The 27,938-nt window shown below is 49.5% G+C and overlaps 1 protein-coding gene across 2 annotated transcripts; it reads right to left on the minus strand.

Moving 5' to 3' along the window:
• Positions 1–8,063: 8,063 nt before the first annotated feature.
• PIPOX (pipecolic acid and sarcosine oxidase) lies at positions 8,064–27,782 on the minus strand. 2 transcript variants are annotated; one of them, XM_056127998.1, is made up of 8 exons: positions 27,632–27,782; positions 22,618–22,766; positions 13,662–13,875; positions 12,597–12,779; positions 11,208–11,354; positions 10,576–10,734; positions 9,920–9,995; positions 8,064–9,212 (listed from the first exon to the last, which is right to left on the minus strand). In XM_056127998.1, exons 1-8 carry the CDS (start codon positions 27,743–27,745, stop codon positions 9,082–9,084), a joined length of 1,173 nt encoding a protein of 390 aa, XP_055983973.1. In that variant the 5' UTR covers positions 27,746–27,782; the 3' UTR covers positions 8,064–9,081. The 2 variants fall into 2 exon arrangements, with proteins under 2 accessions (XP_055983973.1, XP_055983974.1); XM_056127999.1 differs by lacking the exon at positions 10,576–10,734.
• Between the last annotated feature and the right edge of the window lie 156 nt (positions 27,783–27,938).

The following is a 27,938-nucleotide window of genomic DNA, read 5'->3' on the forward strand; positions in this document are numbered from 1 at the left end:
CATACTTGGCTTCCTCAAAGGTTTTGACCCTTAAGGAAAAGTCTTGGCACTATTTCTAAGAATCGAATGATCAGTGAGCTTCTCCAAAAATGAGGCAAAAGCCTCATTTGGAGAGGAAAGCCTAGGACTTTTGAAATCACGGGTCTAGGAGGAATAAGTCTCTGGGGCTGGGGGTGATCGTCGTCTCCCTCCCCACCCCCATTCCTTGCTCCCCAGTCGAAATCAACTACAAATCTCAGCTTGTTGGGAACAGATGGCCTTGGCTGACGAATAAGCCACCGCAGGCTGCTCCACCTGTTCTCGGGCTGGAATAATCAGCTCGAGACAAACATCGGCGCTGAAATAACTCATGGCAGCGGGTGATGCGCAGACACAGATTCCAAAACTCTCTTCAACAGCCCCCCAAACCCCGCCCCACCCCAGCCCCTAGAGGGGAAGGTAATGGGGCAGAGAAGACAAATTGAGTCAGTCACAGAGCTGAGGAGGACCTGATGGTGCTGGGGGCCAGGGGGAAGGTGGGGAACCATTCACCTCCGTGGGCAGGAAGTTCTTTCTCAGAAGCACGTCCACATGCTCTCCAGAGCATGGACGGCGCAGGCAGGGATGAGGGCACCCAACATGGAAGGGACAGTAGAGGAGTGAGTGGACCGTCATTTGCATGTGTACTTAAAGTGGTGGAATGTAGAGACACCCCAGATCTCAGCCACTCACACAGTTTCTCCAGCAGGCCTCGGGGGGTGCTGGGTGCCCCTACTTCTGGCAGAATCTCATCCACTCACTCCCTGATGGAGACAGCTCAGTTGATGTCCCCTGGCAGAGACTCGGAGAGTGATTACCCAGGAAAGCAGTGGTGGTGGCTGAACTGGGGGTGTGGGCTGAGATGGGTACGGCTCCTGGGGAGCTCGTCAGGAGAGGACAGCGGCTAAGAACGAGACTGAGGGCTGGCTCTGGGTGCCCCTGGGCTAAGCATTCTGCCTGCTACACAGCGTGGGGACTCTGCACCCCTCAGAGATAGTGCTATCCAGGAGAAGACACCCCTACATACATACTCTAACTCCCCTCACACACAACTTCCAGATGTTTGTCTCAGCGGCCTCAGCACCATCACCTGATGGCCCAGGGGTTCCCTTAGCTCCTGCAAGCAAGTCCTTGAAGGTAGAGGTGCCCACAGAGGTGCCTCGTGCTTCCTGCCCTGGAAAGTTCCCACCTTGTGGGTCTTACCCTGGTTGTCTTACCCTGGTTGCATACTGGAAATGTTCTAGGAGCTGGTTTGGCTTGGCTTTATCTACAGCAAGTAAAAAAGAGAGAATATAAAGAATTTCTCCATCCATCAAGTAGCTTCAACAATGATCAACAGAGTGCTTCCTCTCCAGCCCGCCCACTTCCAATTCTCCTTCCTGGATTTTCTTGAAGCAGACCTCAGATACCTTATCACTTCATTACGAAATACTTTAGTGGCAGGAATGCGGCTCAGCGGTAGAGCTATGCCAGGTGCTGCAAAAAAAAAACAAAAACAAAACAAAAAGCCAGGAGATGCTCCAAGGACTGGAGCACATGCTTGTTATGTGGGAATCCTGGTTTGTCGTGGACACCATATGGTACTCTGAGCACAAAGCAGAAAGTAGCCCTGGAACACTGCCCCACCCCACTTTAATCACTATGTTTTGTTTGTTAGTTTTAGAGCCACACCCAGCACCACTCAGAGCTTACTCCTGGCTCTGGGCTCAGGAATCACACCTGGCAGTCTCAGAGGACCATATTGCATGCCAGGGATTGAGCCCAGGGGGCTACGTGCAAGGCAAAGGCCTACCCACTGTACTATGGCTCCGGCCCCTATAATCACAGTATCTTACGATACCTAGAAAAACTGATCCTGTCAAATTTCTAATATAAAATGTCACCTATATGAGAATACATATATAACATGTATATATTATGCATGTATATAATATGTATATAATATATGTATATTGTATGGATATAATATGTATATATTATGCACATGTAATATAGATATAGATACCTATAGATAGATATCTTCTCAGATATCTATTCAGTTTGTTCAAATCAGAATCCAAACAACTTTAAGAAGCTTTTTCACAAACACAAGGCCTTCTCCCTCGGGAATTCTGATTTAATTGTTCTTGGATGAGGCCCAAGCATTTGATTTTTTAAAGCTCCCTGGGTGGTTTTAATACCACCAGGGTTAAGAAATTAGCTCTAACTTTTCCACTACCAGTTTCTTGTCAACTCTGCTTGTCCGGGCTAGTCCATCTCTCTCCTGCCAGTGGATGGGCAGTGGCACCCACATCCGGCTCCCCGATCCACAAAGGGGGTTCCAGCCCTCTGTGGCAGGGAGCAGTCTTGTCCTACAAATTCCCATCCCTCCTGCCTTCCCCCTCTTCCTCTCTCTTTCCCCTGATATACTTGGTGCTTGTTCTTAGTCTTAAAAGTCTGAAGAGAGGTGTTTTTTTTTTTAATTTTCATGAAAATGTAAAATTTCTGCATGGGTTGGGGGAAGCCAGAATCCCTCTGAGGGTTGTAATCATTTGCTCCAAAGACTGTGCTGAGCTCAATCAGGGGCCTTCAGGGTTGAGGGGTATTCAAGGAAAGCAACAGGTAGAAGGAAAACTGGGGTTTGGATGAAGACTGGAACCCAGCGCATTTGGGAAGCATTCCAGTTTCCTTGAGTCCCAGGAGCATTTGGGAGGATGCTGCCGGTCCCTGGCTCACAGCCTCCCACTCGCTTCCCAGAGCTGCTGCTTCTCTCCCTCTGCAGCCCTCCTCTCCGCCCGCCTTTTGGATTTCTTCCTCCCTCCCGTGTGCCCCACTCCATGCCTCACTGAATGTTGGTGAAACAAATCTAGTCAAAAATAATGAGCAATCAACTACCCTGATGCTTGGGGCAGGCTGGGCAGGGGATGGGGGGAAGGGGTAGAGAGCTGAATCATTTATAAAGCTTAATAAAGATGCAGATGAGCATGCTGACTTGGAGCCCCAGCGCTGGGCTTATTCATTATTCAAAGTTATGTAAATGCCACGGGTCCTGAGTGTTAGAATCCTGCCCCTGTCCCTGTGGCTTTTCCCAGCCTGGCAGATCTGCCAGAGGGTGCCTCCCCACCCCCCAACCCCCACTGATTACAGTAGCTCTGCCCAGATACCCACCTCAGACCCTCCCTCCAGGGGACTGAAGCTCCTAGATCTCCCCTAAAACTGGAAGTCTTCCCAAGGTTTGTGGGGAGGTCCCCCCCAGCCTTCAAATGAGCCTACACAGCTCAAGAGATGGGCTTCTTCTGTTGTTGTTTTTTAAAGATTTTCAATAAAAGAGTACCAAAAGAGTGTTTATATACATGTCTTAATATCTCACAAATCTACTTATAGGGATGGATTTCCTGAGGTCTGGCGGAAATCCCTCTGGCTGTGCTGGTGGAAATAGAATATTCGAACATCAAGTTTTCTTTAATCACTCTTTGGAAAAACTCACATGTCACTTTCCTGCTCCAGATGAACTACTCATCGCCTTCAGTTACCTTCCTCTTTTGAGGGGTGGGAAGGATTGGGCTTCAGCTTGCAGTGCTCAGAGACTACTTTTGGTCCTGTGCTCAACGGTCATCGTTGGCGGTGCTCAGGGGACCATGTGTGATGAAATCCAGGCCGGGTGCACGCACAAAGCATTTGTTCTAGCTCGTTCTGAACCATCTCTCCAGCACTCCGTACGCTTTTCTGCCCCTTAGCAAGCCGAGCAGGGTTTCCCTAGTACCTGCATCTCTTTCCTTCTTTCCCTCCTCTTCCATATCATGACGCCTGATTTGGATCCCACCCTCACCCTGGCCTTTGTTCCCTTCCCCTGAGTTTCATTTCATGCTTCTTTCTTTTTCTTCATCACTGTCTAAATTTTCTGTTTGCTGCAGCGGAGAGATGAAGAATTGGGTCAGAGGCGCAGCGCCATTGATCGCCTCCACTTTCCCTTCTTTTCTGGACAGGCTCTCTCCTCCTCCCCACCCCCAACCTATTTTTAGCCTGCCTCTGTTTTCCTGCTTCTGGTTGGCAAGCTCAAGTCCTCTTTCTCTTTGCGGCCCTTATCTCTCCCCCACAGCCGGTGCAGATCCTGGCGGCCCTGCCAGAGATCTCCTCGTGCCTAGTTTATTCTGATTTTCTCCCATCTTGAAGATATGGATGGAGGGTCGGCCTGAACGGGGCTGCCAGGCCACCTCGGGCAGGTGGGAAGCAGGAGAGAAAGCTGAGGAGTTTGTCCAAAAGAGATCCTTCCCTGCTCCTGAAACTGTCCTCCATGTCAGAGCCCCCCACCCCAGTGAATTCTCCACCCTCTCACCCAAAGAAACCATCCCAGCCTCTCCTCTCCCCGCTTTCTCCTGTCCCCAGAAACACATGCTCAGTTCTTGGCCATTCTAGATGTTTCCTCTGACACTGGGGGGTGTGGGGCATTCTTAGAGTGCTGTGCCTACCTTCTTGGCCTGCACATTACCAAGCTCTCTTTTGGAGGGTGGGGGTACACAGGGGATATTCCTGGCTTTGTGCTCAGGAGTGTCCCCTGGGGTGCTCAGGAAACCGAGAGTGGTGCCCAGAACTCAAACCAAGGTCAGTGCATGCAGACAAGTGCTTCATCTCCATACTATCTTCCTGCCCATTCCTCCCCTTCCCCCCTCCCCCAATCTCAGGGGACCATGCATGTGGTACCAGGGATCTAACCTGGGCCTCCTACATGTAACAAGAGAGATGGGTCCTGCCATTCTTCTCTTCACTCTCCCGGATCTCACGTGTCCCCCTACCCCCAACACACACCTCAGCCTCCCCCACCCCTTCCTTGTACTATTTCTGGAATAAACGGACTCACTGGAAAGGGTCTTTGCCAACACGCAGAGGTCTTCTCACCACCCCCGCTGGTCCTTCCTTGGCCTCCCCTAAACATCAGTGTCCCCCTTCAGCTGTCACTGGCTCACTGAATGGGCTGGTCCTTAGGGAGGGGAGCTGTACTGACTGGAAGAGAAGGCGGCACTGAGAGAAGAGGCAGGCTTCACGTCCATCCCTCCACACCCCCTTCTGTGTCTCCATATAATCACAGGATTCTTTCTCCTACCACTTTCCCCATTTCCTTACCTCACCCCCAATACAGAAGCCTCCTCCCCTGTTAGCCCTACCCTGACGACCATCTAAAGGGGACTCCCTAGATTAAGTCATGCAATTTTCTGCCACATGAGTGGATCTGGAGAGTATCATGTCGAATAAAGTTAGAAGGAGAGAGACAGACACGGAATGATCTCTCTCATATGTGGGATATAAAGAAACTTTGAGGGAATAATGAAGCCCAAACAGCAATAGAAATGAAAAGCAGACGAAGTGTTCTTCAGTAGGAAGCTTGACACTAGATTGGAGGGTGGTGGCGGGGAGCGGGGTGGGGGGCCAGTGCAGGTGATACATTAGGGAAGGGAACACTAGGAAAATTGCAGAGAGTAAAAGTGCCTGTTCCGGAGGCAGCTGGGAGCCAGAAGGGATGCTGAGGACACTAGTAGAGGGAAGTGACATCGGTGAATAGATTGGTGTAAGAATATTGTATGCCTGAAACTTAATAACAAATAACTTTGTAACTCTGTAATTCACAGTGATTAAAAAAATAATAAAGGGCATCTCCCTGGTATTTTCTAGCTTCCCCACGCATCTGTTTTTTTCCCCAGATTGCCGCTCACTTTGTAACTTACTCATTTGTAAGTACTGCTCACCTGTTGTCTCACTGGACTGTAAATGCCACAGGAGTAGAGCAGAGATTTTGTCTTTTGTTTGCAAATATACCCACGATACCAAAGAGACTGGTACTTAGCAGAGGTTCAACAGCATATTGAATAACTGAATGAGCAGGTAATCTGCAGGGGGTGGTGGTGCTCAGGGATCACTGAGTGCTCTGTTCAGGGATCATTCCAGGTGGTGCTGGGCAGACTATGTATGATGCGGGGGATTGATTCAGGGTTAGCCACATGCAAAGCCAGCACTTTATCCCTGCTCTATCTCTTCAGCTCCTAAGCAAGTGACCTCTATTTTTTTCCTTTTGGCTTTTGAGTCACACCCAGCAGTTCTCAAAGATCACTCCTGGTGGGCTCAGAAAACCACTGGGAGTTATCTCTCCAGCCTCTCTTACTTGATTCTTATATATCATTGTAGAAGTGTTCCCCCCACCCCTCCCAGGCTACACTCAGCAATACTTAGGGTTGATTCCTGAGTCTGTGCTCAGGAATCGTTCCCTGTGGGCTTGGGGGACCATATGGGATGCCGGGGATCAAACCGGTTAGTTGCATGCAAAATAAGCACTCTGATAGCTCTCTAGCCCTATCATTATAGAGTTGATCAATATTATTAGTCCCTTTTGCCCCTCTCTGTGGTAAAACACACTATTTGAATCTTTTTTTTTTTAATTTTCTAGTATTGAGGATCAAACACTGGTTTCTTCTTCCCAAACCTAAACCCGTGCCCATTCATCACTAACTCCCCTGGCCTGGAGCAGGCTCAGTGCCTCAAGCTCCTGCCATACAAGTGTGAGGCTGTGACCCAATCCCCAGATTCCTGCAGTCCCCGCACCATGAATGACTCCACTGCATCACAGCCAGGCCAACAGAGGCACCCTTGGCCATAGAGCACCATAACTGAAAAGATGCCCCAATGCTGAGAGCATGATCACAGCCCCATGGAGAGCACATGTGAACACCACAGTGACCCCTGGGAGTCACTCCAAACTGAATGTATGTGAATATGACTGAGGGGCAGACCCACGGTGAGCACTATGGGGCGTGTGGGCACCAAAATCAAGCAGTATGTGACACCTGATCTTTGCAACACCCACATTAACAGAAGGATAGGAAAAGGCAAAACTGGTTTAGGGATTTTTTTTGGGGGGGAGGAGGGAGCTACTCAGTGCTCAGGCTTCTGATTCAGTGCTCAGAGATCACTCCTGGTGGGGCTCAGAGGACCATATGAAGTGCCAGGGATCGAACCCAGGCCTGCCATGCGCAAGATAAGCACCTTACCCATTGTACTATGGCTGTGGACCCAGGAAAACTGCTTTTGGATGAGTGAAATAAACTCCCTAGTTCCCTGCCCGCAGCCACCATTCTACCTCCTTCCTGTACAAACATAACATCATTATGTGCCTCCCGTAAGTGGAATTTGGCTTATTTCAGGTGACAGAATAACTACAAGGCTCACCCAGGTTGGGTTATTTCCCCCATTTTACAGAGTTGAGGTTCAGGGAGCCAGTGGAAAATTCCCCCCAAAGCTGGCTTGGCCTGGGGGGATGGGTGGGGTGGAGTGAGCTTGGCTTGTTATGATAATTCCCTGGAGTCAGTGTTAGCTCCTCTCTAGGGCAGTTGAAGAGTAATTTCCTCTGTGTTGGATTTCCTCTGGGAACATTCCCACTCTTTTCCCATTCCTCACTCTTCTCAGCCCAGTGGCTTCTCCTAGCATCCCTCCCCATTGTACCTCCCAGTCTAGGTTTTTCTCCCCCCAGACCACTTTCTCTCCTGTCTTCTCACACCACACTACCCACTCTCAACACCCTCCTGAGTGGGTCCCCTGTGCACCCACACTCCTCGCCCCCCTAACCCCCACCCCCAGGGCACTTGTGAGCCGGTTCCCTTCCAAAGCAATTAGTGCAAGGAGGCCAGCCGCCTCGGTGCTAATGCCGTTTCATTAAGTGAGAGCAATCCTAATGATAATAAAATGGCACATTTAACATTCAAACATTGAGCGGGGTTTCTAAGCGAGTGTGTCTCTCGCTTTCTTTCTGGTATAACAGCTCCATCTTCATAAGGACCTGACAATACACCTTAATGAGAGACAGGGGAGCTGAGTATCTTTACAGAACCAGAGAAGGGAGGCGACGCAGATGAGAAACCCTGAGAAAGAAGTTGAGGGCAGGAAGGGGATCCAGATCCCCAGAATTCTCAGGGTAATGGGTTCTGGGAAACTGATTAAGACACTTGAGTCTGTGAAAAAACAAGGTCACATGGAAAATAAAACTCACCACAGACTTTAATGCCATCTTGCTATTTCTCTGTTTATTGCTCATTTATCCCCTTCCCCTTGTTATTGTGTGGTGGTGGTGGTGAGTCTGGTTCATGACCTCCTGCCTGAAGGCCAGGTGTTTTCCTGCTGAGCTTCATTCATTCATTCATTCATTCATTACTTGTTATTCCTCAACAAACACATTTTGTGTAAGATCAGCCAGATATGATGGGAATTGTAATAGAAGGTGGGTCTCATTGTAAGACCAGGAGACTCTAAGGTTAGACTATCCCTCACTCTCCCCTGCATGGTCAAAACTGTTCCAGCTTATCAAATGTCCCCCTTAAAAGAAGTCTGTGTTTTCCACTTCTCTTTGTGGTTGCCATTCACCAAGGGGGTACAGACTTGGTTTTAGAACTGAGGGTTAGATGGGCCAAGCCAAGAATGGCACCCGACAGAACTAAGGAGATCCTGGCTTCAAGCATACAAGGCAGGTACTCTACCCTGAGCCACAGCCCTGCCCCAGAGACCACTCAGATCACTGCTCTGGTCTCCTGGCCACTCCTTATGCCCCTTCTTATTAAGAGATTCACCTCAGGGTCAGGGAGATAGTTCAAAGGACTAGACTGCATGTTTTGCACACAGGGGCTCCCAGTCTGATGCTCTGATAGCAAATCCCAAGCACTAAGCTGGAACTGCTGATGTGATCCCCACCACATATACACAGAGAGAGGAGAGGAGAGGAGAGGAGAGAGGAGAGAGAGAGAGAGAGAGAGAGAGAGAGAGAGAGAGAGAGAGAGAGAGAGAGAGAGAGAAGGAGCTTCATCGCCATCTCTAAGGGCTTCATTACTCTATGATTATGGAATATCTGATAGACCTTCTGAAAGCAAAGTGTGGGACCGAGGAGCTGACAAGGGAGGGAAGAGAGATTCAATCATTCCTATTTGCAGGGAGCTCGGGAGAAGCAGAAAGAGCGTGTTGTCACTCTGCTTCATCTGAGACTCTCTCTCCACTTCTTTCCTCTGCGATTCCTTCTCAGCTCAGGGGCACAGAAGAGGCTGCTGCCCAGGATCAAAGGCTGGCTCTTCCCAGGCTAGGGAAGCGGCTGATTCGAAAAGGTGTCAAGTCATAGGAAGGCGTTAGTTTCATGCTTAATTCATACAGGATCTTCCCCACCACAGGGGACAGCTTGAATCCGTGCCCTGGGAAAGGAAGCAGACGATCAGGCATGCTCAGAGAAGGGATGGGCTCTCTGGGCTCCCCTCAGGACCCACAGAGAGTGGGGCTTCCTCTCCTCTCAGTAGCATCCCCAAACCTGGACATTGCCTTACAGCAACACCCTTCTCAGATTGCTCCTCCCTGCCCCCTGACACATACAGCAGCTGCACTTTGACACCCCTCCCCTCCTGCCTGGCCAGTTAAAAGTGTGACAAACCACCTTTGCTTGGCATTAAAGTGAGTCAGCTTTTTTTTTTGGGGGGGGGGAGGCCTGCTGAGGGTAACAGCCAGCAGTGCTTAGGATTTACTACTGGCTCTGTGCTCAGGAGTCACCCTGGTGGTGCTTGGGATCAAGCTTGGTTCAAATTTGGGAGACCATGCATGGTGCAGGGGATGGAATCAGGGTTGATTAAATGCAAGGCAAGCAATCTTCTCCTGCACTTTGGTCAGCATTTTGTTGTTCTTTTGTTCAGTTTGGGGGGGGGTCACACTTGGCGTTACTCAGGGCTTACTCCTGACTCTGTACCGAGGGATCACTCCTGGTAGGGCTCAGGGCAACATAAGGGATGCTGTGGATCAAACTCAGGTGAGTTGCATGCAGAGCAAGATTCCTATCCTCTGCACTCTCTCTAGCCCCAAGAGACATGACTGATCAGCTTCCAGAGACACAGCTCCCCTTCCTCATGCTCACCAGAGAATCCAGCACCAATGATAATGTTGTCGTACTTTGGGTGTCGGTCAAGAACAAAATGCTCATCAGGAGTGTTCTAGAAAGAAATAGTCACAACAATGTCTCCTGAAGATAGAGTGGGGAAGGAGCACTTCAGGCCCAGAAGGGAGGGGATAGGGCTGCATTTGTTCACAAGAAGAAGGGGAACAGGGCATAGGAATGAGGTCTGTGTGCCAGTGTGCTCCTTTGGGCAATGCCAGGCTTTCTTCTCTCTCTGTCCATCTGCCTCTTCCCCCACAGAGCTATGAACACAGTAGGTGCTCAGCTAATGCATGTAAACTATCTTCAGCTGCCTCCGGCCCTGGTGACATCTGTCTCTTCTCCTCTTTCTCCCGAAGGCCTGCTCAACTAAAACATCTTGCCAAAAAATCTTTTAGAGCTCTTCTGGGAAACATCGTGAAGGACTGCCAGGCATAAGCCTAGTTTCTTAATGAAAAGGAATATGAATAACCGCTCCAGGCGCCTCTCGGGGAGCAGTAAGCTGTCTGCCTGTGTGAGCTTGTTTGTATCAAGGCACATTCCATGCCAGAGGGTCAACTAGACGAGAGACCCAAGCTGGGCATGCCTGGTCCCTTCCCCAGGGTCCAGAGCTCTGCGGCACCGGGACCAGCCCCTACCGTGTACATGCAGCGTTCTACAATGGCAGGTTCCGACTCAAGGTCTGGTAAGTGTTTGCTGACAAAGTCGCGCAGGATCTGGACATCCGGGATGTCAGAGGGGCACTCCGGGCAGTCCCGCTCCTCTGGATCCGCCTTGTTGCCGTGGTGATAGCAGACCTGGCTTCCAATCAGAGCAGAGTCAGCTGCTAGGGCCAGCCCAGGGGAAGCTTTGGGTTTTTTTTTTTTATTTGGGGACCACTCCTGACTCTGTGCTCAGGGCTCAGACCTGGTGCGTTTGGGGGACTATATGCCTGGGATCAAAATGAGGTCAGCTGTGCCACCTGACCTGGGTACTATCTCTCCAACTCTCTGCCCCTCACCCAGGGCAAGCCCATCATTTCCCAGCCTGTCCTAGTTTCCACAGAGACTAGACAAGGTTACCTAGAATGGTGCGTGGACCCCTGCAAGTCCTATTTGCAAAGGAAGGATTCCCTTCGCTGGAGGCTCTGGGGGTGCATGTAGCCCCTGGTGCTGTTGGTTCCTGCAGGTACCCACAAGCTCTAAGGGAGTCTGTTGGGGAACATGAGCGCAGCTGCCCCATATCCACATGGCTTCCTTCCCACTCACTTTCTCGAGGCCTTTATACTCACCTTCATCATCCCTGGGTACTCTCGAGAGGGCAGCCCATACACGTGGTGGGGACCCAGGCTGCGTTCCAGGCTCAGGAAGCACGGAAAGGCTGCACCATAGCTCCCAGGAACTTTCTCTCGCCAGTAACATACATTGATCCGCAGTGTCTGGGCAGGGAGAGGGAGTGGGAGTGAAGGGAGAAATTCTTGGAACTCTAAGGACATGTAGAACATCTTCTGGGATCTGTGACCCTTTAATATAAGCCTGGTTGGCTGCTGATCTCATCACCCTTGCTTTACCCATTCCCAGGTCATTTACATGCCATATTTTCTTGCATACACAAAAATCAATCTGCCTCACTCCCCCTTTTTTTGTGGAAAGGGGAGTTTTGGGACCCCACCTGGTGGTACCTGGGGCTCCCTCCTGGCTCAGTGCTTGGGAGTTTCTCCTGGCAGTACTTTGGAGCTATGTGGTGCTGGGGAGCAAACCCAGGCCTCCTGCATGCAAAGTATTACTCAACCTATCGAGCTAAATCTCTGGCCCTTCACCTTCCCTTCCTTCTTTTTTTGCTTCTTCCCTTCCTTCCTTCCTTCCTTCCTTCCTTCCTTCCTTCCTTCCTTCCTTCCTTCCATCCGTCCTCCCTTCCCTTCCCTTCCCCTTCCTTCCTTCCTTCCTTCCTTCCTTCCTTCTTTCTTTCTTTCTTTCTTTCTTTCTTTCTTTCTTTCTTTCTATCGCACTCAGCAGTGCACAGGGTTACTCCTGGCTCTGCATTTAGGAATCTCTCCTCGTGTTGTATCCCTAGCAGCTGGGGATTGAACTGAGGTTGGCCACTTGCAAGACAAGTGCCTTACCCGCTGTATGATCTCTCTGATCCTTCATTGTCCTTCTATATATATCTTCTCTTATAACTGTTCTCAGCCCTTCTCTCTCCAGGAGTTAACATTACATATATGCTTACTAGGGCTGGAGCGATAGCAATAGCACAGTGGGTAGGGCGTTTACCTTGCACGCAGCCAACATGGCCAACCCAAGTTCAATTCTTCCATCCCTCTTGGAGAGCCCAGCAAGCTACCGAGATTATCTCGCCCACATGGCAAAGCCTGGCAACCTTCCCGTGACGTATTCAATATGCCAAACACAGTAACAAGTCTCACAATGTTACTGGGTCCGCTCGAGCAAATCGATGAACAATGGGAGAACAGTGACAGTGACATGCTTACTAAAACCCAGGCTATCTCGTATAAGTACCCTATAATTTAATTCTCCACTAGTCCTATATTTCATTTTACAGAGTATAAAGCAGAGGCTCACTGAGACGAACTAATTTGCCCCAGATCACCCAAAAGCAAACAGCAGATTCAGGATCCAAATGGGCTCCAAGGCTTCTCTTAATACCCACTGCCACTCACCTGGAGAGGCAGCTCAGCTCCCAGGGGCCGGAGGAGCCTGTTGGTCCAAGGGCCTGCAGTGATGATCAAGCTCTTGCCTTGGTAGCTCCCAGAAGGTGTTGTCACTGTGACTGGTTGTCCTGGTTTGATCTCCAGCACCTTCTCTCCATCACGCACTATCCCTCCTAGCTGTTGAATTGCATTCTGAAGGGAAAGAGGCGGAGAATGGTGAATTTGTTCTATATGAGATTCATCCTGGTGGACAAAGTCATTCACTTAATGCAGAAAAGAGAGCACAGAATCATAAAATTGGGACTGGGGTGATAGTACAGCGGATAGGGAGTTTGCCTTGCACACGGCCAACCCATTTCAATCTCCTGCTTCCCAGATGGTCCCCTGAGCACCTCTAGGAATAATTCCTGAATGCAGCACAAAAAACAAACAAACAAACAAACAAAAAACTTGAGCACTGTTGTGTGTGGTCCAAAATGAAAAAAAAAGAAAAGAAAGAGGGGCTAGAGCAATAGTGGGTAGAGTATTTGCCGTGATGCAGCTGACCCGGGTTTGATTCCCGGCATCCTATATGGTTCCCCGAATACCGCCAGGAGTAACTCCTGAGTGCGTGAGCCAGGAGTAACCTCTGTACATCACAGGGTGTGACCCAAAAAGCAAAAACTAAATAAAAAAGAAATAAAGAAATTATAAAACTGCCCTGCCCTAGAGCTGGAGCGCTAGCACAGCGGGTAGGGCGTTTGCCTTGCAAGTGGCCAACATGGCCGACCCAAGTTCGATTCCTCCGCCCCTCTCAGAGAGCCTGGCAAGCTACCGAGAGTATCTCGCCTGCACAGCAAAGCCTGGCAAGCTACCTGTGACGTATTTGATATGCCAAACACACTAACAATTGTCACAATGGAGACATTACTGGGCCTGCTCAAGCAAATCGATGAACAACGGGAGGACAGTGACAGTGCCCTGTCCTGCAGGTTAACAGCAAAGCAGATGGGACAAAGGCTCTTACATGGGGTGGAGAGGAGAGAGGGCTGATGGGACAGGAGCTGCACTGCCCCTAAGGTTGCACAGTATCACCTGGAGGGCTCTGAGTGCCTTGTCAGCATAGAGGATCCCTCCAGACTCATCCAAGAGGCCCGTCTCTCCACTTGCTGGCCGCATGTTGGGAAAATGCTGCTTCAGCTCTTCAGGTTGGAGCCACTGGTGCTCCACCCCGTGCCTAGCCAGAGTAGCCTTGATGGTCTTCAACTCTGGATTCTCCTTCATTCCCAGCAGCAGGAACCCCGTCTGCCTGTGAATAAGAAACAACACACCTGGGTGAAGGGGCAAGGGAGCATTAGTACTTTGGCTGTTTGCTCTCACTCATCAACACCGCTGGTCCAGGCAGAGAAAGGAGAGTCTGGGCCTCAGCTTCATGCGCACAGGATAGGCTTTGGGACTAGAGAGATGGTGCAGCAGGTGAGGTGCTTGTCTTGCACGCAGCCCACCTGGGTTCAATCCTTGCCACTGTATATGGTGTCCAGAGCCCTGTCAAGAGTGATCCCTGAGCACAGAGCAAGGTGTCAACCCTGAGAGCACTGCAGTATGGTTCCCCCAAACAATAACAACAACAGCCGCAACTCCCCCACCCCCAGCATGCATTGCATATAGGAGGCCCAGATTAGATCCTGGATATTGAATGGTTCCCTAAGCACTGTCAAGAGTGACCCTGAACAGAGTTGAGTTGAGAGTAGCTCCCAAGCATTGCCAAGTGTGGCCCCAAAATTCAAAATAATAACAATAATAATACAGAAAAAACCAAGACAAAAGAATGAAAGAAGGGCTGGAGCGATAGCACAGCAGGAAGGGAGTTTTCCTTGCATTCGACCAACCCAGGTTCAATTTCCAGCATCCCATATGGTCCCCCAAGCACCACCAGGAGTAATTCCTGAGTGCATGAGCCAGGAGTAACCCCTGTGCATTGCCGAGTGTGACACAAAAAGGAAAAAAAAAAGAATGAAAGAAGGGAGGGAGAAAGGGAGGAAGGATTCAACAGGGGTGGTCACTTGCTCACTGGAGTCTGTTCCAAGACCCTTGGCTTTCCATGTGGATTGCCTGATCCCTCCATCCTCTCTCCTCAGGACTCAGCCTGTCCTGGAGATTCTAATCACGTTTATCCCCATTCCCAGAAGGGTGTCCAGTAAGACTTCTTCCCTGGTGCTTACTCAGGTCTCCTGAGCACATTCATAATTTTGATTTCCCTGTGCTTTTATGTTTTTGTGTTTGACTCTTAGCGGGCAGTGCTGGGGGACCCATGTGGTGCTGGGGATGGAGCCCTGACCTCCTGCTGCACAGGTGCACTCAGCCCAATTGACGATTTTGAGTTCTTTAATCTTCATCCCTCTCCCCCACTGGAGCTGCTTCTACCCAGCCCCTCCCTTTTGCCTTTTAATAAATGCACTCCTGCTTCCAGCCTGGCTCTCTCCATCACCTCTCAGAGGTAGCCCCTTTGGGAAAGGGTCTAAGCTGGGAGCTGGAGAGTCATCACCTGGCTCTGTCTGCTCCACCCCCACCCCCCTGAGTGTCCCACCTTCCTCCTAACATGTCTCTTGGACTCTCAGTGGTTCCACACCTTAGGGGGTACTGCCCCCCACCCCACCCAGGGGCATGTGGATAGGTCATGCCTCATTTTTCAGTTGTCACCATGTGAACTGCCACTGTTACCCAGTGACAGGCGCTAGGGATCCCAAGAGCCCATACCAAGGCGGGCAGAAAGCAGGGAGGGAGTGGGGTGTCTCTCCGGCCCCCAACAGTGAATTCGGCATGCTAAGCTTTTGTTTCTCCCTGGACTGACTCTGCTTCTGATTCCCTCCGGAACGAAAGCTGTTTCTCTTTCACGCCTTCTGTCTCAGTGGCACAAGAGACCAGAGCTGGTGTCTTACAGCAACGGATCGAAACAATGAAAGAGTCACTGTGGCCCTGGGGGCCGGTCCTGTGGTCCCTTCTTTATGTCAGGCGCCCGGTGACCAGCGTCAGTCTGGTACATCCCCCAGGTACTGCATATAAAGCTCGTAATAGCCCATAATGGAGTCTCATGGATATTACATGCTTCCAAATCCCACATTATCTGGTCGGAGGGATTAAAGAGAAGATTGGGAGGGGGCAGGGACACGGCGGGCCCTAGGGCCGGTGTCAGTACACAGAGCCGCGCAGCGCGCCGAATCCATTCGCCACGGCCCCCGCCTACCCGGCGTTTCGCCCGCAGCGGGCGCGGGGCGGCTCCAGCGCTTAGGAGCTCAGCCTGAGCCAAGGGGCCGCGGATGCCTCAGTAGTCAAGCAGCATCTTTCCTGGGCCCCTAAAGAACTTCAGCTTGGTTTTCGGGTCATGAAAAGTTGCCTAGCAAACGTCTTGGTCACTGATGAGGTTTGGCTGGGTAGAATTCTGGGCAACTCTTGGCTTAATCCCCCCCTCAGCAGGGATGATACCAGATCCCTGGCCCTAAAATTTCAGAGCAACATATTTTCTCCCCTTGCCTGTGAAACATCAGCCTTGGTCTAATAGAGTCTGGAATTTCATTACTTGTTGTTTTTCTTTTGTCCTTCCCTGCCTCCTTCCCACCATCCCTGTCTCTCTCTCTCTCCTTCCTTCCTTCCTTCCTTCCTTCCTTCCTTCCTTCCTTCCTTCCTTCCTTCCTCCCTCCCTCCCTCCCTCCCTCCCTCCCTCCCTCCCTCCCTTTCTCCCTTCTGCCCTCCCTCCTTCCTTCCTTCTTTCCAACACTTCTTACAGGAAAGGGCCATTCACAGGGAAAGTGAACTCAGACCAAGACAACAGGCAAATCTGCGGAATTATGAAATGCTGAGTGATGTTCTAATTCCCATGCTGTCCCGTGGTGGATGAAGCGGGAGCTCCCCATCCCGAGGAGTAATCAGTGCCTTGATGCCGGTGAATGTAATTGTGCCGATTGTAATCATTTTGCTCCAGCTCTCTGCCCCTGTGGCATTTATTTCTTAGCCCAGATATTGATCTAACAGTGGGAAATTTTCCATCTGAATTTGTGATGCTGGACCCTCCCTTGGTCCGAAGATGCGTACGGGAAATTCTCATTTTCCGTGGATCACAGCTGAGCTATTTGGCCTGAGGGAAACCGTCACTGCTGGAGAAATGCCTTGGATTGGAGAGAGATTTTTGACCATTATGAGCAAATCGGAAATAAATGTAAAACACTGCCTGGAAATGCAAAGGCCTGTCATTATGGGAGATAGGTGAGAGGCTCCTGTGGGAAATGCTTAGAGAATTGGAAATCAGTCAATCAAAACCAGGATCGGAGAATGGGCCTTTCCCCCCCAGAATGAAGATAGATGACTTCCATGGGCAGATTGAAAATCATTTAAGTGCTTATTTTCTTAATGGCTTTTCCTAGATCCCAATAAACAGCCTGTTCATTCTGCATCAATTTTGCACCCCTGTGCTCAGAGCCTCCTCTCCTCTTTTTCTTCTGCTGAGACCTCGACTAGAAAGTTTGAGGAGAAGGGCGAGAAGAGATAGGCCTACCCTAGGAGTAGGGAAATTACCAGGTTATGACCAGTCTGGGCTGTTACCTGGACTAGGGAACCCTGGAAACAGCTCCCAACCCCCAGAAAGTCATCAGCTGAGAGCAGAACATTTGGTAGGAACAGACCTTCCTCCTGCCCCTGGCTGTATCCAGCATCGAGGCCAGTGGAAGATTTCTTCCGTGAGCCTTGTTGACATCTCTGTGGCCTGAATAAAGCCTCAGACATGATGGAGGGAGCTGGTGATCTGGGATTTCTACCAGTTACCACAACAGGAGGGCTGGAACGATAGCACAGCGGGCAAGGCATTTGCTTTGCATGTGGCCCACATGGCCGACATAGCCGACCCTGGTTTCGATTCCTCCATCCCTCTCGGAGAGCCTGGCAAGCTACCGAGAGTAACTCACCCGCATGGCAAAGGTGAGATGCCTTGCTTGGCAAGCCCCCCCCCCCCCCGTGACATATTTAATATGCTAAAAACAGTAACAATACGTCTCACAATTTGTTGTGAGACGTTACTGGTGCCCACTCGAGCAAATCGATGAACAACGGGAGGACAGTGCTACGGTGCAGTGCTACCACAACAGGACCGGGGGCAGGAAGGAGTGGGGAGGCTCGTGACGAGAAGACAGCACCAGTGCCCTCAGCCCAGGTTCTGGGTTTCTTTCCTTTTCCTGGGTTAGAAACGCCAGGCAGTCTTCTTTCAGAGTCACCTTGGGGAAGGGACATGAATTGGGATTTGGCAATGGCTGCGGTCTTTGTTGGGTTTGGAGGCGCGCTCGCGTTTCATCTTCCGCTCAGTGGGCCGAGGTGGAATTGGTTAACAAAGACTGCTCCAGGGAGGGGATGTGGCTGACAAGCCAGACACTTCACAGGCACGGGAAGCAGCAGCTGCGGAGGGGGCCACCAGGTTCTGCCAGCAGCTGTACTGCCTACGGCTGTGATCTTGTCTGATATTGTCAGCTAAGCAGGGGCAGCCGGGGTCAGGAGCTAGATAGTAGGATTCAAAGGGAGAAGGCGGGGCAGGGGACACACGGGCCACAGAGCTGGGATTTGCTGTTGGTATCAGCGTCCTGACTGTACGCATCACACAAGATTCAGACCTTGTGATCTGACACATGTGTCATTGCCTGTTCCCAAAATATATGCAAATATTCTGAGCCCACTGTGTTTAGTATGCCACTGTCACAGGAAGAGGCAGAACCGAATAAAGAGTTGGACAGTCCTCTTCACTACCGATTCCTAAAGGTTTGTGCATTGAAAAAATAAAATAAAAATCAAACAGCATTGAGGAAATGCTCTTGTATCTATCATTTAGATGAGGATATTGTGCTGGTTCTTGCAGAAGAACCTTAGAGAATAAGAATCACAAAGATGATGAATCCTGGAGAAAATCAGAATTAGTTGCTGAAGCTAAAGGAACGGGAATGGACAGTATTTGTTCTCATGTCACTACTAAGTAAAAGAATGAAGTAAATTGGTGTGCTTGAGTCCGTTAGATTATCCCTTAAAAAGGAATTGTTTGTAATAATATAATAACACCTAACATTCTACAGAACTTTAGGGGTTTTTCAAAGCACATTCTCTTTTATTTTGGGGGGTTTGGGGTCACACATGGTAGTACTTGGGGGGACCATGTGATGCAGGAAATAGAAATGAGATTGGCCGCATACAAGGCAAGCATCCTAAACCCTGTACAATCACTTGAGTCAAAAAGGTTTTTGTCTTTTTTTGTTTGTTTTGGGGCCATACCCAGTAGTGCTTGGGGCTTAGTTATTCCTGGCTCTGTGCTCAGTAATCACTCCTAGCGATGCTCAAGGGAACCCACTGTGCTTTCTCTCTGCCCCCCCATGAGTGGTCTTTTAAGAAGGTCTCTCTGCTATTTGTCCTCTTCAAATGCAGATTAGCCATCCTTTGGTCTGGGAGAATTTAAGTATGGACTTACTTGGAGACAGGGGAATGGTCCAGGAATAAACTAGTTTATTAACCTTTGAAACCAAATATTGAAACATGGACCTTAGGTCTACACCTGTTATTTTGCTTATTTGGTTTTTATGTTTTTGTTTCTGGGCACACCCAGCAGTGCTCAGGGCGTACTTCTCACTCTCCACTCAGGGACCATTCCTGGAAGTGCTCAGGGGATTACATGGGGTGACAGAATGGCCATGTGCAAGGCAAGCAAGCATCTTATATATAAATTTTGTTGTTTTTTCATTCTCTACCTCTGTCTCTTTCTGTCTCTCTTTCTCTCTGGGGAGGGGGTGCACTCAGTGGGTGGTGCTCAGGGCTAACTCCTGGTTCTGTGCACAAGGATAACTCCTGGGATCATGCCAGGGATTGAATCCAGGATGGCTGTGTGCAAGGCAAGCACCTTACCAGCTGTGCTATCTTGCTGACCCTTTGTTTGTTTGTTTGTTTGTTTGTTTGTTTTTTGAGCCACACCTGGCAGTACTCAGGGATCATATCTAGGTTTGTGCCCAGGGATCACTGCTGGTGGTGCCTGGTGGTGCTTGGGGACAATATGTGGTACTGGAATTAAAATCAGGGCTGCTATTGCAGCTGCATTCTGGGCAAGTGCATTAACCTTTATACTATCTCTCCTGCCTTGTTTATTCTTTTAAATTTTAAACCGTTGACAAAAAGTAAAGAAAGGTTACTATTTTAAGCATGATAATTTTATGAAATTTCAGCACCCATAAATAAACTTTTATTGGAACACAGCCATGCTCATTTGTTTACATATTATCTATGCCTGCTTTCACACTACAGTGGCAGGGCTGAATAATTGGCAGAGTTGTATAGTTGCAACAGAGACCATATGGCCTGCAAAGCCTAAAATACTTACTATGTGCCCATTTACAGAAAAGGTTTGCCAACTTTAGGTCTAATCTAAAAGTATATGGGGAGGGTTGGGGTTGTAACTCAGTGGTAGAATACTTGCTTGCCTTGCTTCTTATGTGAGGACCTGTGGTTTGATTTCCAAAACCATGATGGAAGCAAGGAAGGAAGGAAGGAAGGAAGGAAGGAAGGAAGGAAGGAAGGAAGGAAGGAAGGAAGGAAGAAATGAAGGGAGGGAGAAGAAATTGAAAAGCCAGGAGATGGCTCAGTGGTTAGTGTCCACCTTGCAAGCTTGAAGTCACAAATTTAATCCCTGGTATTACCCACACACACAGATGACATCCTGGAAGCTCTGCAGTCTGGGATCCCAGAACCACAATTTCTAGGTCCACTGCAGCCAGTTGTGTGGAAGCCTCGCAACTAAATAATGTGACTCATGGAAAGCACCATAACTCCAAAATGATGCTTGAGCATTTGAGCCAAGTGCAGCCCCTCAGAGCATTAGAAGAATAAGTGGACCGGAGAGATTATACAGTGGGTAAGTCACTTGCCTTGCACACAGTCAACCTGGGTTCAATCCCTAGCAACACCACAAGTGACCCCTGAGTAGGGAGTCAGGAGCAAGCTCTGAGCATCTCCAGGTGTGGCCCAATGCCCCCAGCCCCCAAATAACAATAAGAATGAGAAAAAATAAGGATGAGGATGATTCTACCAGGTACTGTTCCATACCTGGCACATGCTTATGCTCACAACAGCCGCACAAAGCAGATATTATCAGTCCTACTCTATAGATGAGAAAACTGAGTCTTCTGGAAGTGAGATGGCTTGTTTGTGATCTCACCACTATGCATATCTGAGCTGAGAGGTGGCTCAGGCCTGGCTGGTGTGGGAGTCTTCAATCCCTGTCCTTTAGCAAAGAGGAGCATTGTGAGGGCAAAAGACCACCGATAATGTGGAGTCTTCTTCCCCGCTCTGGATCCCTGTGAGGCCCCTCTGGGTCCCTTCATCCTCCTACCATTCTCACTTCATTGATGGGTTGAGTCATGGCCTAGGTCTAGCTGCCCTTCTCAGAAAGAAGCAAGGCCCTGTGACAAGGATCTTGTTTGGTCACAACAAACCGCTGAGAAAACGTGAGGCCCAGAACCAGGCAGAACTTTCCCAAGCTCATAGAGGTAAGAATCAGGACAGAGACTCTGTTAGCATAGTTTGGTGGTTGGTTGTTTGGTTTGGGGTTTTATTGTTGTTTTGTTTGGGTTCTGGTATCGAGCCACACCCAGAGATGCTCAAGAGTTACTCCTGGTGGTGCTCAGAGGGCCACATGGGATGCTGAAGATCAAACCCAGTTTAGCTGCATGCAAGGTAAGCACCCTACCTACTATACTATTTCTTTTGCTCCTGGTTTGTGTTTTTTTGTTTGTTTGTTTGTTTTTTTGCTTTTTGGGTCACACCCAGCAATGCACAGGGGTTACTCCTGGCTCTTCACTCAGGAATTACTCCTGGCGGTGCTCGGGGGACCATACGGGGTGCTGGGAATCGAACCCGGCTCAGCCACGTGCAAGGCAAACACCATACCCGCTGTGCTATCGCTCCAGCCCCCTGGTTTGTGTTTCAAGTGATGCCAGGGATTGAACTCTGGGCCTCGCACATACAAGACAAGTGCTCTAGCAGAACAGAGAGCCTATCTCTGTTCTGAAGTCAAGCCTATCTGACTTCAGAATCACCTTCCTGTTTAAAAATTCCAGAAAATCTCCTAACAGTCCTTAGTTATCTCCTGGGAAGAAGCAGACAGACCTCCAAGGCCTTAGCAGCACAAGACACTCAGCAGTATTCACAGATGGCTGACAGAGAGAGGTCCCTTTGCCAGTCATCCCCCAGTCCCCTCAGCAAGACACACTCCTTTATTTGGGTGCTGGGTGCATTAGCAGCCTCTGGAATAAATCTCTAATTAGCTGCCCTAGCTGTATTTGCATAATGGATTTCACTTTGTTCTTAAGTTAATGGTGTTTTTGCAACAGAACAGTAACCTCTTAGTTCCTGGCCATTAAAATAACTGCCACCCTGTAGGCAGAGCTGGGGGGTTGTGAGAAGTTCAGTTAGGAACCACTGAGAGAGGGGTGGGTAGCTGGAGCAGAGGGTTAAAGTTCTCCAGGCATCTGTGCCTTCTTCCCCAGGAGTGTTTGAAGGGTGAAGGGTCTGATCCTCAAGACAGGAGTTGCAAGGGTTAGAGAGAGCCTCAAGGTGAACTGAAAAATAGCTGCAGGTTTATTCTGCCAGAGCAAACAATGTGACTGGAGGAGCATCCCGAAGGGAGGAGGGAATAACTGGTTTTACAAGGTCACTCTGGGATGAGGATAAGATACTTTTAAGGTTAAGATGCTAGTGGTAACACAGCAGGTAGGGCGTTTGTCTTGCACGCGGCCAACTGGGTTCGATTCCCAGCATCCTATATAGTCCCCAAGCACCCCCAAGCCCAGGAACTCAGGCTGGTGCTTACCAACCAGACCTGCAGGGCTTCCATGAGAGTGCAGCACAACCCTGGCTTGACATTTCCTTGGGTCCTTTGTCCCCTTCTCCCCTGTCTTCATGCCACCACCATCTCATGCTCTGAAAACACCTCCAGCTGCTGAGAGCCCCTGAGTGCATAAACTGCCCCCCACCCCCTCACCTGTGTAGCTGGGTCCCGGTCTCGTGCTCCAGCTGGGCCCACATCTTGTAGCACTCGTCCATCATGTTGGTGTAAAAGTCTTCAGGGTACGCCCTGCGGATGATCCGGCTCTGCCCATGAGAGCTGCCTCGGGAGTGCGGTAGGAAAAACTGAAAGGGAAAGTAAGAGACAACTGAGGCTGTTTCCCCGGCTGGGATCCCCTTTAAAAGTCATCTCAGGGGCCGGTGCAATAGTACAGGGGGTAGAGCATTTGCCTTGCACGCAGCCGACCCGAGTTCAAGCACCGGCATTCCGTATTGTTCCCCAAGCACCTCCAGGAGTAATTCCTGAGTGCAGAGCCAGGAGTAACCCCTGAGCATAGCTGGGTGTAACCCAAAAGGCAAAAAAAAAAAAAGCCATCTCAGTGGGTGCTAGAGTTATGTTACAGCAAGTAGCATGCTTGCCCTGTAGACAGCTGATCTGGGGTTTGATCCCCAACTTCACATATGGTCTCAGAGATTCGCCAGGTGTAATCCCGGAGTGCAGATCCAAGAGTAAGCCCAGAGCACTGCCAGGTGTAGCCCAAAAACAAACTATATATATATATATATATATATATCATAAAAATCATCTCAGAGCAGAGAGATTGTGCAAAGGCTAAGATCGGGGCGATAGTAAGGTGCTGACCAATCCCCAGTGCTGTATATGGTCCTTTGAGCACCAAGCATGACCCCTGAGTACAGAGCTAGAAATAGCCCCCTGGACACCAGTGGGTGTGTCCCCCCAAAAGAAATTTCCCCATAAATAAATAAAAATCATCTCAGGACCAGAGATATTTCAATGAGAACATGTGTTTTACATGCAGAAGGCCTGTATTTGTTTTTGTTTCAGAGCGGTGCTTAGGGCTTACTGCTGGCTCTGTGCTCAGAAATTAGTCATGGTGGGGCTTGGGGGACCAAATGGAGTGCTGGCGATTGAACCTGGGTCGGCTGCCTGCAAGGCAAATGCCCTACCCACTGTACTATTGTTTTGGCCCCCAAGAAGGCTATGTTTGATCTGCGGAACTGCATGAGGTGTAGCTCTTCCCTGAGAACTACTAGTCATGTCCCCAAACCATAGAAAGTGAAAATAAAGAAAATTAAAAATCATCTTTCCACCAAGGGCTGGAGCAATAGCACAGCGGGTAGGGCGTTCGCCTTACACGCGGCCAACATGGCCGACCCGAGTTCGATTCCTCCGCCCCTCTCGGAGAGCCCGGCAAGCTACCAAGAGTATTCGATATGCCAAACACAGTAACAACAAAGTCTCCAATGGAGACGTTACTGGGCCCGCTCGAGCAAATCGACGATCAACGGGAGGGCCTTTACCTTTACCTTTACCATCTTTCCACCAGGAGCCATTTGTTCTTCAAATATTTCCATTCAAACTGTCTCTCCCTTTTTGCCCGATTACTGATTAAACTATCAGGACAGTTCTTTAGGAACATGAACTCAGTCTTCCTTTTTGCTAACAACTTTCCCATTCCTTATTGATTCTCCAAAAGTCAGCCTACTGCAATTTCACCCCACCCGTAGAAAAGCAGAATTAGGAAAAAAATCTTAGATGGGGCCAGAGAGATAGAACAGCAGCTAAGACACCTGCCTTCCCTGAATTTGATTCTTAGAACCACATGTAGCTTCCTAGGTACTACCAACAGTGATCCTAGAGTGCAGAGCCAGGAGTAAGCCCTGAGCACAGCTGATTGTGGCCCCAAAACCAAAAGATAGGGAGAAAGAGGGGGAAGGGAGGGGAGGGAGGGAGGGAAAGAGAAAGGAAGGAAGGAGGAAGGAAGGAAGGAAGGAAGGAAGGAAGGAAGGAAGGAAGGAAGGGAGGGAGGAAGAATTTTCTAGATCCCTCTAGTCTAGTCTTCTCATTTTATGGACAAGGAAATTGATGCTGACTATTTTTTCTGTGGTTTCAGACCATTCAGGACAAACGGGAGCCCTTAGGACTTAGCAAAAGATGAAGAGTTTCCTCCAAGTTTGGACCAGGACTTTCTCGAGCTTTGAGAAAACTGATAGAGAATGAAAATGGCTTCTAACCAATCTAGCCCATGAGCAAGAAGACTAATACAAAACTAGCCTCCAGGGTTGCAGACAGAAGGGTAGAACACGCAGATGGACGTGTCCTCAGAAGAATCTGTAACTAGCTGAGGTCCACCCACAGGGCAAGGGCTCACTGAGACCTGCACTGTATGAGGTCACCTTTCCAGGAAGAAAAAATCAGACCTAAATTTTATTTTTTGTATTTCTTAAAAGGAGGATGCTATTATCTGGAGTGGGGCAGAAAACAAAAACAAAAACAAAATCAAAACAGAAACAGACGTTCCAGAATGTGCTGGGAAGAATCCTGCCTCAGAGCCTGGCAAATCAGCCTTGACATGGGAGCAATATGATATTTTTAAGCAATGTAATTAAGATCACCCTAGGCAGGTGCCAGGGAGATGGGTCAAAGGTTGAAGTGCTGGTATCACTGTGGCACCCCAGATAGAGCGGGCAGTCTCCCCACCTACTCCAGATGGAATCCTGGTGACCAAGAGCTTCCACAAGCAAGGCCCAGGCATGCTGGTTCAGGACTAAATCTCCAGGTCACACGGTGGCAGAGGACCTGGGCTGTCCCTTCCCGGGTCCCTGCCCACCCAGAAGACTGGCTGTCACGCCCACTATTTGCCTGCAGGCGCCATCTTAAGGAACCAACAGCCCTGGCCCAGAGACTCCCAACTGAATCCCAAAATGGATTAGTGCCATACAGAGATGTCTCTGGAACCCAACCATTTGCAATCTAGAAATTTACATTTACAATCACAGCCACACGAGTTCTCATGATATTGAAAACGAGCAATGGAAAATAAATTATCTAGCGTCTCCCCTGGCAGGTAGGCTTGAATGGTGGTAGGGAAATTTGAGCGAAACTTAATGCCCCAAATTAGAGAGTATTGGGGAAATTGTCTGCCAAGAAGGCAGGGATGTGAGGACTGGGATGAGTGTATTTGTGTTGGGGGGAGGGGGCATACTGGGGACATCGGTGGTGGAAAATGTGCTCTGGTGGAGGGATGGGTGTTCCATCATTGTACGGCTGAATCTCAAACATGAAAGCTTTATAGCTCTATCTCACAGTGATACAATAAATAAAAAGCAATGTGGAGTTCATGCCCAATTCAATCAGCTTAATCAATGGCCAATAGCTGAACAAATAGCAGTATTCCTACATTATTAAAAAAAAAAAAAGGTTGGAGTGCTGCTCTGCATGCAGGAGCCCCTGGTTTGATGCCCAGAGTTACATGACATGCTCCCCTGAGCTCCACTGCAAGTGGCCCTCTGAGCCAGAGGTGAGTGTGACCTCCAAACCAGAAACAAGAAAGATTACCCATCCGGAGCTGATTCCTTTTCGTGAGCCAAACCAACCTATTCTGGTCCAGAAGAGACCTGGGTAGCAAGAAGGAAGAAAAGGGCCTTGGATGCTGCTTTGTTAAGATTAGGTCATGGCAGTAGAAACAGGGGCCAGGAAGGGAAGGGCAGTTGGGACAGAGAAGGGACCACCATGACAGTGATAGTTGGAAACGATCACTCTGGAGAAGAACTGAGTATTGAAAGGAGGTAACCCTTTCAGTAACAGTATCGCAAACCACAGTGCCTAAAAGGAAAATGAGAGAGAGAGAGAGAGAGAGAGAGAGAGAGAGAGAGAGAGAGAGAGAGAGAGGAGAAAAATGTTAAAGAGGCTAGGTGAAGGGAACAGGAGGGAACTACAGACATTGGAGACCGGAAATGTTACACTGATGAAGGGACCACAGGTGTTGAAACATTGTATGACTGAAACTCAATCATGAAAAACTTTGTAACTGTGTATCTCAGGTGATTCAATTAAAAAAATTTACACGCGGCCAACATGGCCGACCCGAGTTCGATTCCTCCGCCCCTCTCGGAGAGCCCGGCAAGCTACCGAGAGTATTCGATATGCCAGACACAGTAACAACAAAAGTCTCCAATGGAGACGTTACTGGGCCCGCTCGAGCAAATCGACGATCAACGGGAGGGCCTTTACCTTTACCTTTACCTTTTTTTAATTTTAAAAAAGGAATAGGTCATTGGAGCTGGAGAGATAGGCCAGTGGGTAGGGCGCTTGCCTTGCACACAGCTGACCAGGGTTTGATTCCCCCGCATCCCATATGGTTTTTTGTGCAGTGCCAGGAGTAATTCGTGAGTACAGAGCCAGGAGTAGTATCTGAGCACTGCTGGGTGTGACCCCAAAAGCAAAACAAACAAAGAACAACAACAACAATAAAAGGATTGATCATGGAGACTGAAGAGATAGTACAGTGGGTAGGGCACTTGTCTTGCACTTGGTCAACCTGGGTTCAATCCCCAGCACCCCATATGGTTCCCTGAGCTCCTCAAGGAATGATCCCTGAACGCAGAGCCAGGAGCAAACTTTGAACACTGCAGGGTGTGGCTCAGAGGCAGCCTGGGGGACATCGGTGGAGGGAAGTGGACACTGGTGAAGAGATTGGTATTGAAGCACTATATGCCTGAAACTCAATCATAAAAAAAACTTTGTAAATCATGGTACCTCAATGGAAAAAAAAAAGAAGAAGAAGAGGCTAAGAATGAGGCTGGAGAGCTAGTATAGTCTGCAAGGCACTTGCTTTGCACAGGACAGACAGAGCCGGGTTTGATCCCCGCCAATGTATATGGTGCCCTGAGCACCGCCAGAAGTGATCCATAAGCACCACCAGGTATAGTTCAAGAACCAAAACAAAACAGGAATAGGTCAAGGAAGCAGCAAAGGGAGAAAATGTACCTAGAAACCTAACAAGGGTGTTATGGGAAGGAGAACTTGCTTTGCATTGTCACGGAACACACCGGCAGCCAAGCTCCAAACTGTACAGAATTTGATAATTCTGGTTCTTTGGCCTTTACCCGACAGCCTTCCGGCTCGAGAAACCCCTCTGTAGGGGAGGGGATGGGGACAGTCCCTGGGCTCAGAGGGGACACAGTACCTGCTCCAGCAAGAGGACCTTCTTCTTGTGTTTGGCCAGGTGGTATGCAGTGAAGCAGCCCTGGATGCCAGCCCCGATCACAACGGCATCATAGAGATGGTGCTGTGCTGCCATGGTGCCCTACGTTACCCGCAGCCGCCGAGCCCGCATAGAAGACAAACAATGGCAGGCTCCGGGCTGGAGGGGAGGAGCAAGGCAAAGTCCAGCATGGCCAGTTCCCCACAATCCCCTGGAGCCATGACCTCTACCCTGAGGTTCCCTCCCTGGAGCCTTGCTTCAGGTTCTGCTCCCGCCTCTTCCTCCTCGC

This window comes from Sorex fumeus, unplaced genomic scaffold (assembly GCF_029834395.1).
Source record: "Sorex fumeus unplaced genomic scaffold, SorFum_2.1 ptg000063l, whole genome shotgun sequence".
NCBI lineage: Eukaryota > Metazoa > Chordata > Mammalia > Eulipotyphla > Soricidae > Sorex > Sorex fumeus.

Excerpts from the sequence above, each read along its gene's own strand:
- PIPOX (XM_056127998.1), bottom strand. The coding sequence starts at position 27,745 with ATGGCAGCACAGCACCATCTCTATGATGCCGTTGTGATCGGGGCTGGC. Across the intron at positions 10,735-11,207 it reads AGTACCCAGGGATGATGAAG|GTCTGCTATCACCACGGCAA; the intron begins GTGAGTATAAAG and ends ATTGGAAGCCAG. Across the intron at positions 9,213-9,919 it reads CATTGGTGCTGGATTCTCTG|GGCACGGATTCAAGCTGTCC; the intron begins GTGAGCATGAGG and ends TTCCTTTCCCAG.